Below are 19,391 nucleotides of genomic sequence, written 5' to 3' on the forward strand. Positions count from 1 at the left end.
AACAAGACCCATATATATGCTGTCTACAAGAGACCCACTTCAGACCTAGGGACACATAGAGATTGAAAGTGAGGGGATGGAAAAAGATATGCCATGCAAATGGAAATCAAAAGAAAGCTGGAGTAGCAATACTCATATCAGATAAAACAGACTTTAAAATAAAGACTATTACAAGAGACAAGGAAGGACACTACATAATGATCAAGGGATCAATCCAAGAAGAAGATATAACAATTATAAATATACATGCACCCAACACAGGAGCACCTCAATACATAAGGCAACTGCTAACAGCTATAAAAGAGGAAACTGACAGTAACACAATAATAGTGGGGGACTTTAACACCTCACTTAGACCAATGGACAGATCACCCAAACAGAAAATAAATAAGGAAACACAAGCATTAAATGATACAACAGACCAGATAGATTTAATTGATATTTATGGGACATTCCAACCAAAACCAGCAGATTACACTTTCTTCTCAAGTGCGCACAGAACATTTTCCAGGATACATCACATCTTGGGTCACAAATCAAGCCATAGTAAATTTAAGAAATTTGAAATCGTATCAAGCATATTTTCTGACTACACTATGAGATTAGAAATCAATTACAGGGGACAAAATGTAAAAAACAGAAACACATGAGGCTAAACAATATGTTACTAAATAAACAAGAGATCACTGAAGAAATCAAAGAGGAAATCAAAAAATGCCTAGAGACAACTGACAATGAAAACATGATATCCAAAACCTATGGGATGCGGCAAAAGCAGTTCTAAGAGGGAAGTTTATAACTACACAAGTGTACCTCAAGAAACAAGAAAAATCTCAAATAAACAATCTAACCTTATACCTAAAGGAACTAGAGAAAGAAGAACAAACAAAACCCAAAGTTAGTAGAAGGAAAGAAATCATAAAGATCCGAGCAGAAATAAATGAAATGGAAACAAAGAAAACAATAGCAAAGATCGATAAAACTAAAAGCTGGTTCTTTGAGAAGATAAACAAAATTGATAAACCATTAGCCAGACTCATCAACAAAAAGAGGGAGAGGACTCAAATCAATAAAATTAGAAATGAAAGAGGAAAAGTTACAACAGACATAGCAGAAATACAAAGCATCCTAAGAGACTACTACAAGTAACTCTATGCCAATAAAATGGACAACCTGGAAGAAATGGACAAATTCTTAGAAAGGTATAACCTTTCAAGACTGAACAAGGAAGAAATAGAAAATATGAACAAACCAACCACAAGTAATGAAATTGAAACTGTGATTAAAAATCTTCAAACAAACAAAAGTCCAGGACCAGATGGCTTCACACGTGAATTCTATCAAACATTGAGAGAAGAGCTAGCACCCATCCTTCTCAAACTTCCAAAAAATTGCAAAGGAAGGAACACTCCCAAACTCATTCTTTGAGGCCACCATCACCCTGATACCAAAACCAGACAAAGACGTCACAAAAAAAGAAAATTACAGACCAATATCACTGATGAATATAGATGTAAAAATCCTCAACAAAACACTAGCAAACAGAATCCAACAACACATTAAAAGGATCATACACCATGATCAAGTGGGATTTATCCCAGGGATGCAAGGAATCTTCAGTATATGCAAATCAATCAATGTGATACATCATATTAACAAATTGAAGAAGAAAAACCATATGATCATCTCAACAGATGCAGAAAAAGCTTTTGACAAAATTCAATACCCATTTATGATAAAAACTCTCCAGAAAGTGGACACAGAGGGAACCTAACTCAACATAATAAAGGCCATATATGACAAGCCCACAGCAAATATCATTCTCAATGGTGAAAAACTGAAAGCATTTCCTCTAAGATCAGGAACAAGACAAGGTTGCCCTCTCTCGCCACTATTATTCAATGTAGTTTTGTAAGTCATACCCATGGCAATCAGAGAAGAAAAAGAAATAAAAGGAATACAAATTGGAAAAGAAGAAGTAAAACTGTCACTGTTTGCAGATGACATGATATTATATATAGAGAATCCTAAAGATGCCACCAGAAAACTATTAGAGCTAATCAATGAATCTGGTAAAGTTGCAGGATACAAAATTAATGCACAGAAATCTCTTGCATTCCTATACACTAATGATGAAGAATCTGAAAGAGAAATTAAGGAAATACTCCCATTTACCACTGCAACAAAAAGAATAAAACGTCTAGGAATAAACCTACCTAGGGAGACAAAAACCTGTATGCAGAAAACTATAAGACACTGATGAAAGAAATTAAAGATGATACCAAGAGATGGAGAGATATACCATGTTCTTGGATTGGAAGAGTCAATATTGTGAAAATGACCCTACTACCCAAAACAATCTACAGATTCAATGCAATCCCTATCAAATTACCAATGGCATTTTTTACAGAACTAGAACAAAAAATTTTTAAATTTGTACGGAGACAAAAAAGACCCCAAATAGCCAAAGCAGTCTTAGGGAAAAAAACGGAGCTGGAGGAATCAGACTCCCTGACTTCAGACAATACTACAAAGCTACAGTAATCAAGACAATATGGTACTGGCACAAAAACAGAAATATAGATCAATGCATCAAGATAGAAAGCCCAGAGATAAACCCACGCACCTATGTTCAACTAATCTATGACAAAGGAGGCAAGGATATACAATGGAGAAAAGACAGTCTCTTCAATAAGTGGTGCTGGGAAAACTGGAGAGCTACATGTAAAAGAATGAAATTACAACACTCCCTAACCCCATACACAAAAATAAACTCAAAATGGATTAGAGACCTAAATGTAAGACCAGACACTATAAAACTCTTAGAGGAAAACATAGGAAGAACACTCTTTGACAGAAATCACAGCAAGACCTTTTTTGAACCACCTCCTAGAGTAATGGAAATAAAAACAAAAATAAACAAATGGGACCTAATGAAACTTAAAAGCTTTTGCACAGCAAAGGAAACCATAAACAAGACGAAAAGACAACCCTCAAAATGGGAGAAAATATTTGCAAACGAATCAACAGACAAAGAAGTAATCTCCAAAATATATAAACAGCTCATGCAGCTCAATATTAAAAAAAGAAATAACCCAATCCAAAAATGGGCAGAAGACCTAAACAGACATTTCTCCAAAGAAGACATACAGATGGCCAAGAAGCTGCTCAACATCACTAATTATTAGACAAATGCAAATCAAAATTACAATGAGGTATCACCTCACACCAGTTAGAATGGGCATCATCAGAAAATCTACAAACAAATGCTGTAGAGGGTGTGGAGAAAAGGGAACCCTCTTGCAGTGTTGGTGGGAATGTAAATTGATACAGCCACTATGGAGAACAGAATGGAGGTTCCTTAAAAAACTAAAAATAGAATTACCATATGACCCAGCAATCCCACTATTGGGCATATACCCAGAGAAAACCATGATTCAAAAAGACACATGCACCCCAATGTTCACTGCAGCACTATTTACAATAGCCAGGTCATGGAAGCCCATCGACAGATGAATGGATAAAGAAGATGTGGTACATATATATAATGGAATATTACTCAGCCATAAAAAGGAACGTAATTGGGTCATGTGTAGAGATGTGGATGGATCTAGAGACTGTCATACAGAGTGAAGTAAGTCAGAAAGAGAAGAACAAATATCACATATTAACGCATATATGTGGAACCTAGAAAAATGGTACAGATGAATTGGTTTGCAGGGCAGAAATTGAGACACAGATGTAGAGAACAAATGTATGGACACCAAGGGTGGAAAGTGGCGGGGTGGTGGTGGTGGTGGTGTGATGAATTGGGAGATTGGGATTGACGTGTATACACTGATGTGTATAAAATGGATGACTAATAATAACCTGCTGTATAAAAAAATAAAATAAAATTCAAAAATTAAACAAAAGAAAATCAAAACTCCAAAATGCTAATGGAAGAAATCAAAGATGATCTAAATAAATGGAGAGACACACAAGACACACAGTGTTCATAGACTGGAAGACTCAACATAGTAAAGATGTCAATTCTTCACAAATTGATATGCAGGTTTAATGCAATTCCTATCAAAATGCCAATAAGATTTTAAATATAGACATTATTATTCTAAAATTTATACATAAAGGCAAAGGAACCCAAATAGCAAAAACAGTTTTGAAAAAGAAGTGAGAGGAATCAATCTATATGATTTGAAGAGGTATTTTATAGGTAGAGTAATCAATTATCAGAGAGTAGGACCGGTAGAGGGATAGACACCTAAATGAATGCAACAGAATAAAAAAACTCAAAAATACATCAACACAAATATACCCAAATAATTTTTGAGAAAGGTGCAAAAGCAATTCAGTGAAGAAACAGCCTTTTCAACCAGTGGTCCTGGAGTAGTGGGACCTCTGAAGGTTAAAAAATGGACCTCAACCTACTCCTTACCCCTTACATAAAAATTAACTCAAAATAAATCATAAACTGAAATGTAAAGCTATACAAAACTTTTGGTAAAAAATGGGAAAACCTAGGGTTAGGCATTGAGTCCTTAACCTGGATGCCCAAGCATGATACGTAAAAGGAAAATTGATAAAGTGACCTCATCAAAATTAAAAACTTTTGCTCTGTGATAGGCCCTGTGAACAGCATGAAAGACAAGGTACAGACTGTGAGAAAATATTTGTGAGCCACATATTTGATGAAGAGTATCTAGAATATGTAAAGAATGCTCAAAACTCAAAAAAAGAGAAACAATCCCATTAGAAAATGGGCAAAGACATGAACAGACGTTTCACCAAAGAGGATATACAGATGGTAAATAAGCACATGAAAATATGTTCAACATCATTAGCCACTAGGGAAACAAGAATTAAAACCACAATGAGATATCAGTACATATCTGTAAGAATGACTAAAATAAAAATTAGTGACAACACCAAATGTTGGCAAGGATGCAGAGAAACTGGGTCACACATACACTGCTGGTGGGAATGTAAAATGGTAGAGCCACTCTGAAAAACAGTTTGGGAGTTGGGCTTTCCAGGTGGTGCAGTGGTTGAGAATCTGCCTGTCAATGCAGGGGACACGGGTTCGAGCCCTGGTCTGGGAAGATCCCACATGCCACAGAGCAACTAAGCCCGTGCGCCACAACTACTGAGCCTGTGCTCTAGAGCCCGCAAGCCACAACTACTGAAGCCTGTGCGCCCTAGAGCCCATGCTCCACAAGAGATGCCACCGCAATGAGAAGCCCGCAAACCGCAATGAAGAGTAGCCCCCGCTCACCACAACTAGAGAAAGCCCACGTGCAGCAACGAAGACCCAACGCAGCCAAAAATAAATCAATAATTTTTAAAAAAACAGTCTGAAAGTTTTAAAAAGAATTGAACATATGATTATCATACAACCTAGCAATTCCACTCTGGGCATTTATTCCAGAGAAATGAAAACTTATATTCACATAAAAACCTGTAAACAAATATTCATAGCAGCTTTATTCATAATAGTAAAAAACTAGAAATAAAAAACTGGAAATCCAGATGTTATTCAATGGGTGAATGATTAAACTGTGGTACATCCATATCACGGAATACTACTCACAACAGAAAGGGTGAACTACTGATACACTCAACAACTTGTATTAATCTCCAGTGAATTATGCTGAGTGCAAAAGGCCAATCCCAATGGTTATATATACTGTGTGATTCCATTTATATAACACTCTGAAAAATTGGAGAAATGAAGGGCAGATTAGTCGTTGCTAGGGGTTAAGCATAGGGGGTAAGGAAACAGGGTAGGAGGGAATTGGGTGTGGCTACAGAAAGACCACACAGGGATCCTTGTAGTGATAGAATTGTTCTGTATCTTGATTCTGTCAGTGTCAAGTCCTGGTTATGATGTTGTACTATAGTTTTGCAAGACATTATCACTAGAGGAAACTGGTAAAGGGTACAGACAATCTCTATTATTTCTTACAATTGCATGTGCTTCTACAATTATCTCAAAACAAAAAGTTTAATTAAAAAAGAAAAAAACAGAAACAAACCCATAAATCATACTATTTACTTACTGAGCATCTGTTATATGGCCAGGCCCTGTGTCAGGTACTCACATGAAATATTTCTTATTTTATTTTTCATGAACTCTATAAATATTATGCCTATTTCCTAAATCATCTTTCTGGAATACTGTTTCTCTGTGACACTAATAGTCTTCCTTGAGAGGTGTTCTGCAAAAAGGGTTCCTTAATTAAGTAGTTTGAGAAATAGAAAAACAATTATTTTCTTTTCTACTGTAGGATTTTTCAAGGCCTTTAATAAACTCATGTACATTATAAATATTCAAAAGGAGGCCATCACACACAGCTTTCCTCAAATTTCTTTAATTTTAGAATTCTTGGTTTCATGTGATGCCTATTAACAACTTACTTAAAGAATTAGTATTTCTTGCAATATACCATAATAAAGTTGGGTTGTAAGTTTTCTATCAGTATCCCTTCTGGAGTTGGGTTTTATGTGTTATTTCAGTTTAGGCTACAGATTTACCACCTAAGTGTACTCTTTTGATGATCCAAACTACTTACCATGTAACAATATAAATAGATCGAACTACTAATGTGAAGACCAACATTCCATACATGACCTGAAGAAGAAAGAGAAAATGAAGTTAGTAAAATCATGATTCTTTGGCAAAGGAAGTATATTTGCCTACAAAAGTAGTCCTCCCAGTTAAATGTAAACATTTATTATCTTTCATTACATTTTAAAGAACAGATGTGTAATTATATAATGAAGAGTTATACTAACCTTTGAGGAAAGAGCCTGCTTGTGAATAATCAATATCAGAAGTCTCATGTCAATTTTAATTCTGAATGGTTCCATGAAATTTTAAATATATGCTAAAACCTGAACAAATGCTGTATTTTTGCCTCATATTCCCTAGAGATCCTTTCCTTCTTGTTAGCTTCACTTTCAGCAAATGATTCTACTTCCCATCTTATAAATCTGAACTCTTTTAAACTCTCCTCCCAGGTGTTTGTGCATTCATATGCATCCTCTCCCTGCATTCTTTCTCCCATTCCTAGTTTCTAAAGAAAGAGGTGCCCATTTCTTCTTGACTGAGGTTAATCTACTCCCCTGTGTTCTTTATTCTATATGCTCCCACATCTTCCCAGACTTGGCTCCAACAACTAACCTCTTTCTCTTCTATACTGAGCACTGGATAGGTACTACTACCTGGAAACCTGAACCTAGTGGGAAAATTTAACTTTTAAAAGTGTGAAATATTAAATACAAGAAAACTGCACAGAATATAAATGTATAACTTAAATATTTATAAAGCCAATAACTGGGAAAGTACCATTCAGGTCAAGACACATGTTATCTCTTCCCAGTCCAACCCTCTCCCCTACTCCTTAGAGGAAACCACTCTCCTGACTTTTAAAATAAACACATTTTCTTGCTTTTCTTTATGTGTTTACTAACTTAAACTGGCGTCCTAAATATGCACTCCTAAATAAGTCTTTAAAATTTTAATTTTAATTTACAATAGAATAATGTTACATACATTTGTTTTTGTTTTATCTTTTAGAATTCAATTATATTGAATATGTAGCCATAGTTCATTCATTTTTGATATCACATAAATAAATACCACAATTTATTTACCAATTCTTATGGTGATGGACATTTTGAGGTTATTTCCAGTTTTCACTGCTATGAACATTTCTACGCATATATTCTAATACACACATACAAAAGTTTCTCCAGGGTATGTACCTAGGAATGTAACTGCTGGGTCAGAGGGTATATTATTATCAAAATTACTAAAAATGTCAAACTGTTTTCCAAAGTGGTTAAACCAACATTTACTCCAACCAATGTGTATTCTGAGTGTTTCTTTTATGCCACATACTCAAAACATGATATAGTCAGACTTCTAAATTTTTGTCATTCTATGTGGTTTTTAATATGTATTTCTCCGATTACAGGTTGAACACTGTATGTTATGTTCACTGGCCAACTGATATCTGCTATTGTTCAAACCTATTTTTTTATTCGGTTGTCTGTCATTTTCTTACTTGTTCCTGTTTCAACTTTTAAAAACTTTTAAATTAAAATTAAAATATAACACACACACAAAGTGCTCAAAACATAAACACTGTTTGAGGATTATCAAAAAACAAATATCTTTGCAATTTTTTACTTCGTAGGTCAAAAAACTGAACTTTGGCAGAATACCATAAATCAACCTCATACCCTTCTCAAGTTCTATACCCTTCTCTTCCCCGAGGTTTACCACTATGCTGACTTCTCACATTAGAGTTCAGTTTTGCCTGTTTGGAACCTCAATATAAACAAACTCTGTTTTATATACTTGTGTCAAGCTTCTTTTACTCAGTTTTGTGTTTGTGAGCCTCATTCAACTTGTTATACGAGCTGTGGTATATCAGTGTTCATTGCTATCTAATATTCCATTATTTAAATATGTATATTTTATATATCCATTCTACTGCTGATGGACATTGGGGTCTAAGTTTTAGCTATTTATAATAATCCTGCTATAAACATATATAACATAGGAAGAACACTCTTTGACATAAATCACAGCAAGATCCTTTTTGACCCACCCCTAGAGTAATGGAAATAAAAACAAAAATAAACAAATGGGACCTAATGAAACTTAAAAACTTTTGCACGGCAAAGGAAACCATAAACAAGATGAAAAGACAACCCTCAGAATGGGAGAAAATATTTGCAAGTGAAGCAACTGACAAAGGATTAATCCCCAAAAGATACAAGCAGCCCATGAAGCTCAATATCAAAAAAACAAACCACCTAATCCAAAAATGAGCAGAAGATCTAAACAGACATTTCTCCAAAGAAGGTATACAGGTTGAAAGGATGCTCAACATTACTAATCATTAGAGAAATGCAAATCAAAACCACCATGAGGTGTCACCTCACACAGGTCAGAATGGCCATCATCAAGAAATTTAGAAACAATAAATGCAGGAGAGGGTGTGGAGAAAAGGGAACCCTCTTGCACTGTTGATGGGAATGTAAATTGATACAGCCACTATGGAGAACAGTATGGAGGTTCCTTAAAAAACTAAAAATAGAACTACCATATGACCCAGCAATCCCACTACTGGGCATATACCCTGAGAAAAGCATAATTCAAAAAGTCATGTACCACAATGTTCATTGCAGCACTATTTACAATAGCCAGAACATGGAAGTAACCTAAGTGCCCATCAACAGATGAATGGATAAAGAAGATGTAGCACACATATACAATGAAATATTACTCAGCCATAAAAGGAAACGACATTGAGTTATTTGTAGTGAGGTGGGTGGACCTAGAGTCTGTCATACATTGAAGTAAGTCAGAAATAGGAAAACAAATACCATATGCTAACACATATATATGGAATCTAAAAAAACCAATGGTTCTGATGAACCTAGGGGCAGGACAGGAATAAAGATGCAGACGTAGAGAATGGACTTGAGGACATGGAGAGGGGGAAGGGTAAGCTGGGACAAAGTGAGAGAGTAGCATTGACATATATACACTACCAAATGTAAAACAGATAGCTAGTGGGAAGCAGCTGCATCACACGGGGAGATCAGCTCGGTGCTTTGTGACCACCTAGAGAGGTGGGATAGGGAGGGTGGGAGGGAGAAGCAAGAGGGAGGGGCTATGGGGATATATGTATACATATAGATGATTCACTTTGTTATACAGCAGAAACTAACACAACATTGTAAAGCAATTATACTCCAATAAAGATGTTAAAAATATATATGTGTGTGTGTGTGTGTGTGTGTGTGTGTAATTTTTGGTGTACATGTTCAGGGATTTCTACTGGGCATAGGAGCCAAGCTGCTGGATCATAGCGTATGTATAAACTCAAGTTTAGTGGTTTTTACAAACTCTTTTCCAAGGTGGTTATACCAATTAACACTCCCACGTGCAGTGTATGAGTGTTGCTTAATAGCCTTGCTAGTCAGCCCTTGGTACTATAAAGTCTTTTTTATTTTAGCCAGTCCTTCTCTATCAATAGAAATACTTTCCCCTTAAAGTCTATTTTGTCTGATATTAAAATAACTATACCATATTTCTTTTGCTTAGTGTTTGCATGGTATATATATTTTTCCATACTTTCACTTTCAAGTGAAATCCAAGCTTTTTTTTTAATGTAGCCATTGAGTATGTAGTGGTATTTCATTGTGTTTTCAATTTTCATTTCCATGATGACTAATATAGATTGAATATCACTTCATATGTTTATTGGCCATTTGGATATAATCTTTTGTGAAATGTCTCATCCATTTTTCTACTGGGTCTCCTACTTTTTTTTATTCGTTTGTAGGATGTCTTTACATATACTAGTCTTTGCTTGATTATATGTGTTGTGAATATCTTATTCCACTCTATAGTGTTATATGTTCACTCTCTTTATGGTGTCTTTTTATGACCCTAAATTCTTAATTTTAAGATTAAATTAGTGTTGTCTGTGTCTTGTAATAACGGTATAGTTATTTATTTATTTAGGTATTCTTTAATGTCTGTAAATGTGCTTTATAATTTCTTCCATATATAGGTCTTAGACATTTATGCTAGATTTACTCCTAGGTACTTCATAAATACTTTTAGATGATTATCATAAGTAGTAATTTTTAAATGTCATTTTCTACCTGTTTGATGCTATTATATATAAATACAACTTTTTTTTGCAAACTGCTTTTATTTAATGTGACTTTACCTTTTAAAATCTCTTCTAATAATTTATTTGTAGAGTCTTTAGGTTTTCCCTATATATATTTGTATATCACTTGTGAATATTTACAGTTTTGTCTCACCCTTTTTAATTCAATAATTTTCTTTTTCTTGCTTAACTGAGTGGGCCTCGTACTCCAGTACAATATGAATAGAATTGGTGATAACAAGTACTGCTATCTCATGCTCAGTCTCAAAGAGAAAGCTTTCAATGGTTAATCACTAAGTGTTACGTTGAGTGTAGGATTAAAAAATTTTTTTTAAATAATCTTCATCAGATTAAGAAGCCCTCTTTTATTTCTAGTTTGCTAGGAGTTTTTAAAAATCATGAATTAATATATTTTATCGAATACTTTTTCTGTATCTCTTGAGATAATCATATAATTTTTGTCCTTTAATCTTTTAATATAATTTTCTAATACTGATTAATAGTCTAACCAACTTGATACTCCTGGGTGATATCTAATTTAGTCATGATGCTTTATCCTATTTTTGTTTATATTGGCTGATTTGGTTTAGAAATATTTTGCCTAGGACTTCTGCCTGTTATTTTAACTCTTTCAAACTCTGCTTACTGGTATTAAAGTTTTGCTTGCCTCATACATGAGTTGGAGAGTATCTCTTCTTTTTGTTCAATTCACTATGAGAATCTGTGTAAGACTGGAATTATTTCTTCTTTTAATGTGTGGTAAACATTCTAGCAAAGTCATATTCGCACACAAATTTCTGACTACTGATTGAACCACTTTTCATTGTTATAGGACAATTCAGGTTTTGTATTCTCTGTAAGTTTCTACAGGTTATACTTTTTTTAGGAATTTGTCCATTTAAAAAATAAAAATGAAAAATGTAAATTTATTGGCATAAAGTTGTTCATAATATTTAATTAACTTTTTAATGTCGCCAGGACTTGATGTGATATCACTGTTTCATTTCTTCTTTTTTTAATATTTACTTATTTTTTGGCTGTGTCAGGTCTTAGTTGCGGCACGTGAGATCTTTCATTGTGATGCATGAGCTCACTAGCTGTGGTATGTGAGATCTCACAGTGCGCGGGCTCATTAGTTCGAGGTGCACAGGCTCTCTAGTTGTGGTGCGCGGGCTGCAGAGCACATGGGCTGATTAGTTGTGGCACGCGTGCTCTCTAGTTGTGATGCACAGCTTCAGTAGTTGTGGTGGGCAGGCTTAGTTGCCCCGTGGCATGTGGGATCTTAGTTCCCCGACCAGGGATTGAACTGGCATCCCCTGCACTGCAAGATGGATTCTTAACCACTGGACCACCAGGGAAGTCCCTTCATATCTGATATTGTTTGTGCTTGCCTTTTCCCTTCTTGATCAAATTCACCAAGGGTATGTTAGTTTTACTTGTCTGTTTAAAGAAGCAACTTTTGGCTTTGCTGATGCTCCCCATAGTATATTTGTTTTCTATTGTATTCCTTTTTGCTTTTATCTTTCACTTCTTGAAATATACGCTATATCCTTCCTTTTTTAGCCTTTTTTTCCTGGTACACACACTTTAAGGCTAGATATTTCCCTCCAAATATGAATTTTGCTGAATCCAATTTTTTTAATGTAGCCATTCTTTTATATACATATATATATTTATTTTGGCTGCTCTGGGTCTTGGTTGCTGTACATGGGATCTTTGTTGAGGCGTGTGGCATCTTTAGTTGTGGCATGAGGACTTCTTAGTTGAGGCATGCATGCAGGTTCTAGTTTCCCGACCAGGGATCGAACCCGGACCCCCTGAATTGGAAGCATGGAGTCTTACCCACTGGACCACCAGAAGGTCTCCCAAGTTTTAACATGTATTTATTTTCATTGATTCAATTCAAAATATTTTCCAATTTCTATGATTGGAAATTTCTATATTTCTTTGATCTATATTATTTAAAATTATATTACTTAAATTCTAACATAATTGCATTACAGTCAGAAATTATATTCTGATTACAGTCCTTTGAAATTTGCTAAGACTTACTGTATGAGCAAGTATATGGTCAATTTTTGTAAATGTGGAAAAACAAAGTGTTTCTGCAATTGTTGGGTACAGTATTTTACATTTGCTCTATAGGTCAAGTTTTTAATCAAGCAGTTTAAATCTTCTATATCTTCTTGAGTTACTGAGAGTTGTATATTAAAATCCCCAAAGATTATAGATTTTTCTATTTTTTCTTCTAGTTCAGTCTTTTTTTCATTATATATGCTGAGGTATTATATATATTAAAGGTACATACAAGTTTTAAATTAATATAATTTTCTGAATTGAATACTTTTAATACTACAAAGTAATCCTTCTCTATCAATAGAAATATTTTCCCCTTAAAGTCTTATTTTGTCTGATATTAAAATAACTATACCATATTTCTTTTGCTTAGTGTTTGCATGGTATATATATTTTTCCATACTTTCACTTTCAACCTTTCTATACCCTGATGTTTTAGGTGGACTCTCTTATAAGGCCCTGCTATGACTCCTGCCTACTACTTGTGGTCTCTCTATTAAATGGAATCCAAGAAATATGTATTGAGCATTGTACTAGACCCTGAGGACATCATGGTCTGAGTAAAGGGTTAACTAATATCCAGCCTGGGATGATGTAGGCCTGGCTGCGTATGACCTCAAGTCTCCCAGCCTTGAATACAACAGTTAAGATAAATGGGGAATGTTGTGTCTGCTTTTGTTGTTGTGAAGGACTGCACCTAGGTTGCAGGCTTGGGGCCTGCATTAGAACAGTATAAAAGATGCCTATTATAAAGAATGGTAGGGGAAAAAAAAAAGAAATAAAAAAGGGGCTGTAGCTTCTGCATGTTACAGTGACTTCCACTACACTTAGCTCTCATCCCTGGCAGATGTACACAACTTATGTGGATGAGAGGGCAAAAGAAGCTGTGTATAAGGATAGCGCTGAATCTCCTGATGAGATGAAAACATTACACTTGCTGTATCCTCGACCTAGTATTCTACAATAAAGCTAAGTAAACACAGTATTAGATGAAAGCTTATTAGAGACTGATTGCCCACCTGAATCAATAATTGCAGCCATGCTGCTATAATCGTGAACAAGAAAGGCATGATCCCTGCCCTCACTGCATACAATCTAGTAAAGAGAGGTATAAGTAACCAGGCAGTTAAAATGTAGTATTTTAACTCTGTGATAGGGACTGAACAGAGTATTTTCTAAGCACATAGGAAGGCCACCTAATCCAAACTTATGCAGATCAGAAAGACTTCCATGGACTAGGGATGTAATGTACAACATAAGAAATATAATTAACACTGCTATACGTTATATATAAAAGTTGTTAAGAGAGTAAATCCTAAGAGTTCTTGTCACAAGGAAAAAAAAATTTTTTTTATTTCTTTAATGTTGTATCTATATAAGATGATGAATGTTCACTAAATTTACTGTGGTAATCATTTCATGTTGTATGTAAGTCAAATCATTATGCTGTACACCTTAAACTTATACAGTGCTGTATGTCAATTATATCTCAACAAAACTGGAAGAAAAAAAGACTTTTTGGAGGATTTAATGTTTAATTTTATAACTGAAGTATTAGTAGGACAAGCATTATTAATAATAACAAACATTATTAAGAGAAGGTGGAAGACAGTAATGGTCATAGCTTACATTCTGGGGACTAGAAAAAAGTAATGCTGTCTAGAATATATTGTTGGAGAGAAGAGTGGGAAAAATGAAGTCAGAAAGGTAAGCAGAGGTCAAGTCTGGCTTTTCAAGTCATGTTAAGGAGTTGGACTTTATCTTAAGAACAATGCAAAGTCAATGAAAGTTTCAGCAGTAGCTCAAAATGATCACTCATGTATTAGAAAGATGTCCCTGTCACGTTAGGTGGAGAATGAATTAGGAGGAGGCAAGACTGATGGGAAACAGACCACTGACAAAGTATTGCAGTGACCTAGGTGAGACATGGGGCCTGAACTAGGGTAGTGTTACTGGGAAAGGAGAAAAATGGATAAATGAGGGAAATATTTAGGGCTTAGACTGATAATTAATTTGATATGTGAGTTAGTATAAGTTGGGAAAAATCAATGATAGCCTGGTTTATGACTTAGGCAGTTGGGTGCATAGTGAAATTGTTTATTGTGTTAAAGAATAATATGAAAAGAAAGACAGGGGATAAAAATGTTGACTTCATTTCTGGATATGTTTCGAGTTTGAGGTGCCAGTTAGATATCCAAGTGGAGATCTCTAGCAGGAGTTGGATATCTGGGTCTAAACCTTAGAAGAAAAAACTGAGCTGAATTAACAGATTTATGACTCATCAGCATAGAGAAGTCAAAAGAAATGAATTGTTCAGGGAGTTTGTTAAACATAATAAATGCTGGATAAGAACGTATGCACTGGAAATGCAATGGGGATTTTTCAAATGAATTTTCTTCTCTTCACAAGCACCTCTACCCTATACATTCTGATTCTCCCCTAGGAATCTGAAGCAGACCCTGCTAGTGGCCTACTCAGTATCTATTCTTGCCTCTGTCTTTATAGAAGACTGATTTTATTAGGCTGGCAATATGTCCCGCTATAAAATCTTGATTTCCCAGGCTTTCTTGAAGCTAGAGGTGTCCACATAACCTTTTTTCTATGCTTTATTTTATTTTATTTTTTTTTGTGGTACGCGGGCCTCTCACTGTTGTGGGCTCTCCCGTTGCGGAGCACAGGCTCCAGACAGACGCACAGGCTCAGCGGCCATGGCTCATGGGCCTAGCCGCTCTGCGGCATGTGGGATCTTTCCGGACCGGGGCACGAAACCATGTCCCCTACATCGGCAGGCGGACTCTCAACCACTGCGCCACCAGGGAAGCCCTCTATGCATATTTTAAGGTAAGTCATTTTTTAAATAAAAAGATAATAGAATACATACTTTTCCACTCCCTGCAATTTTCATCTAAAAATATTTTTACAAGGAATTTTCATCTTTCCATATTTAATAATTTTTTCGATCTTCAAACTCCAAAGACTATAAAAATATTATTAGTGTTTTCTCCCTGCTAAAGCACCATAGAAATATGCTGTGTGTAAACTGAGACCCGGTATTTATCCTTAAGTAGCCTATAGCCTAGGAAAAAAGCATGTTGTGATTTTGTTTATCAGTAAAAAGAAAACTTTCTCGAGCAAAGTAGAAAAACAATTTTTGGTTCTGTGACTTGGCATTAAGATGCCTGTGTGGAAAGATTTGAAGATAGATGAAAAAGAGAGGTAAAGAGGGCAAATTAAGTGGGATGGGGCTGTAGTGTGGGACCTTGGAAACTGTAGATATACAATAATTATTTTGATAATGAGAGAGACTGACTTATAATATTTCTTCAGAGCTAACATTCTCCACTAAGGAATAGACTCATTCCTTATGGTCTATTCCTTGGATTAAGCCAAAACATGGAGAGGAGTTCCAAATAACTGACCAGTTTATTTTCTACCAAGTATTGGGTTGGCCAAAATGTTCGTTCGGGTTTGTTCGTAAGATTTTACAGACAAACCCAAACAAACTTTTTGGCCAACCCAATACTTATTGAACACTGACTGAATGAAAGCCATTGGACAAGACATTCAGTCATCATTCAAAGATGAAAAGACACCCTATTCCTGACCTCAAAGAGCTCAGTCTAATAAAGGAGAGACACATGTAATCACATAATCTAGTACGTGGATCTGGTTTCTAAATTCCATTCTCCACTCAAAGAAACCAAGCCTCCATGGAGATCAGGCCTAGAGCAGGGAAAGAACAAGATGAGTCAAGAACATCTTCTTGTGCCAAAAAGTAAGAGATATTCAAAGAACGATGGGAACAGGTCAAAAGGACACAGACACCAGCCTGAAAGTGCTCCACTTGCCAAATCTGAGACAATTTTTACACCAAAATAAACCACGATAGTAACAAAGCATAACTCATTGAATAAAACAGGAATACAAGAGAGAGTCCATAGAAATAAAAATAAATAAATTCAAAGTTTAATAATTAAGAGTATTTTTGTAAGTCTCAGAGTACTTTACTACAAAGTTCTTATTAATTATGAAGGGACAGAGAATAACTTTACAATGGAGAAGTCTAATAGACACTATCATAAGTCATCATGCTCCAACAGGTTGACAGTATACTTTCAAGTGGTTCAGGTGGAAAACTTTTTATCGTTCTTGCAGCTTTTCTGTAAGTTTGATATTGTTTAAAAATAAAAGATATTTAAAAGATAAAGAAAGAATTCCATTCTAACCCGCTAGAATAATTATTAGCTTCACATTGAATGCGCAGAGGGAGCTCAAGTCTTTAACTCTAGGAGAAAGGCACTCAGCTCACCTGTGGTCACGAACAGTTTATTAGGGTGGGAGATCAGGTAGGGATTTGTGGATAAAGCCCCAGTGAGTGGGAACCTATGGTGGTAATAGGTAATGGGATTTTGGCATTTGGAGTTTGTAATGGACTCATTCAATTGCCCAAACACCGTAAAGAGAACCTCTAACAGAAAAAGCCAAGGGCTGCAGTTGGGGGATTCTAGATTTTTCTACCACCTGATTACTGCCTCAGTACATGACCTTGAATAAGTCACTTCATTTATCTTAGCCTTGGACTCCCATTTGTAAAATGAAGGGACTGAACTAGGTGACTGTGGTTTCATATTTCTATAATCATAGTCAAAATAGGGATGTAAGAGGCATTTTATTTTGGGAGTTAATATATAAATTTATTCTCATATGATAAGGCTAAAAGGTTGGTGCTTCCTACATACTTAGAGGATAGTTTAAATAGTAATAAGCTAAATGTAGATATTACTTTTTAACTATAAAACAATTTCATAAGTCTCATAAGGCAATGTGGTCTATTGGTAAAAACATAGTTTTTGTAGGTATATTCAGAACTGGTTTAAAATCTTAATTCTGCCCAAACTATACAGCCTTCTAATCCATCCTACATACAACTGTCAGAATTATCTGAAACAGATATTATAATCTTATGCCTGTCAATGGCAAAATCGTAAGTTTCAAACTCTAGCATGACAGCCAGCGATTCACAGTTTGGTTCCAGCCTTCTTTCTCTTCTCATGTTCTGCAGGATCTCGTATTTAGCACAGGATTTCCCAAACAGTTCCCCAGAATACCACCGTGCTGAGAAATATTAAGAGATATTCAATAAAAAAGGGTTCCATGGTCAAATAAATCCTGCTCAAATGTCATTTCCTATGTGAAGTCTTCCTGAAATCCTTCTATAAAAATTATTTAATCTCTTTTTATTCCCAAAGTACTTCACTTATATTTGACTTTGGGCAGTTTTTTGAATTGATAACTGAATTGAGGTTTACTTAAAGTAAACCACAGCTATACCTAAGTTTTACATATTCAGTCTTCACATTTTTCCAAGTTCATTATTGCACAAAAATCTAAATCGTATTTTTCATTCTTTTGAAAAACATCTGACAATAAACTAGATTCCACAGTAATCTGCTATAAGGACATATCATATCATAAAAGCAATATGGGCTTTGGGGGGAAAAAAAAAGATCTGGTTTCCATTTCCAGTTCTGCCACTAACTAGTTCAGAAACACTGGGCAAATTACTTAAGTCCTTCTGACTCTCAGTTATCTTACCTATAAAATGAAGATAATTCCTAAACAGGTTTGTTGATATTTTAGTGAGATAATGAGTGAGTCAATCTATATAAACTATATGAAAGAATATATAATATTTAGCACATAGTAGATACTAAAAAACATCATCTTCTTTTCCAAGTGTGCTTATACAGTAGTTTCCTTCTACCCTAATTTGTAATAAAACGGCACAAATGAAACATAATAGAATTTTTAAAAATCTACTTAAGTTCCTGTTTTTCAAATTGTTTACATAGTGTTCTTTCTTGCAAACCTTGAAGGTCAAATTAGAAGGGGTAGTAATAAAATACTGGTATGTCACGTCTAGAAACAATCTTTCAGAGACATCTACTTTGGCAAGAAGGTTTTAAGCAACAGTACTCTTTGAGACATTAGATGAGATCTCATCTGAGATATTCAACTACTGATTTGTCAATTAGCTACTTTAAGAGAGTTCAATAACTTCTTAAATGTTCTTTTAGTCTATTCTCATGTATGCTTTTCTTTTTGTTTTCTTTAAGATATGTTGGGGTTTCTATTGAATGTGACAGCTATGCGATCTGAGTATTATCCTTTGCAAGGCCATCAAAATGAATAAATGGAATTTGGCTCTCTTTTTGGAGATGTTTGGATCACCTTGGATTTAATACAGTAAAGTAGAACTGTTATCAGTATATTCTCCCTCAGGGAAGCTAATCTGGTTAGTAAGACAATCATCCTTGTTGTGACAGATACTTTTAATTGTACTATCACTACTTATCTCTCTAGCTCAACTCAAATATCTCCTTTTAGAAGCTTTCCATGATCATCATAGGCAGAAATTTATGCACATCTTACTAAGTACTTTTAGTATCACACAGTATTAGTATGTTTATTGCCTTGTGCTTTGCATTACCTTAATTATTTTTATATAATCCTTGTGAAATAGTACCTTTCCTTGTTTTGAACATTTTACAGATGAAGATACTGAAGAATAGGTGCAGCAAGAAATTTGTCGGTGGATAACAAAATGGCAAGAAATCG

General features: G+C 35.0%; 1 protein-coding gene across 1 annotated transcript in view; it reads right to left on the minus strand.

The window, feature by feature from the left end:
* ACER3 (alkaline ceramidase 3) overlaps positions 1-19,391 on the minus strand; it is a 199,906-nt gene that overhangs the window by 41,601 nt on the left and 138,914 nt on the right. Inside the window, exon 7 of the mRNA XM_082627875.1 lies at positions 6,570-6,628. Within this exon, the coding sequence (XP_082484001.1) occupies positions 6,570-6,628 (59 nt within the window). The remainder of the gene's footprint in view (positions 1-6,569; positions 6,629-19,391) is intronic.

The sequence above is a fragment of the Mesoplodon mirus genome (genome assembly GCF_964341445.2).
Source record: "Mesoplodon mirus genome assembly, chromosome: 7".
NCBI classification, from domain to species: Eukaryota; Metazoa; Chordata; class Mammalia; order Artiodactyla; family Ziphiidae; genus Mesoplodon; species Mesoplodon mirus.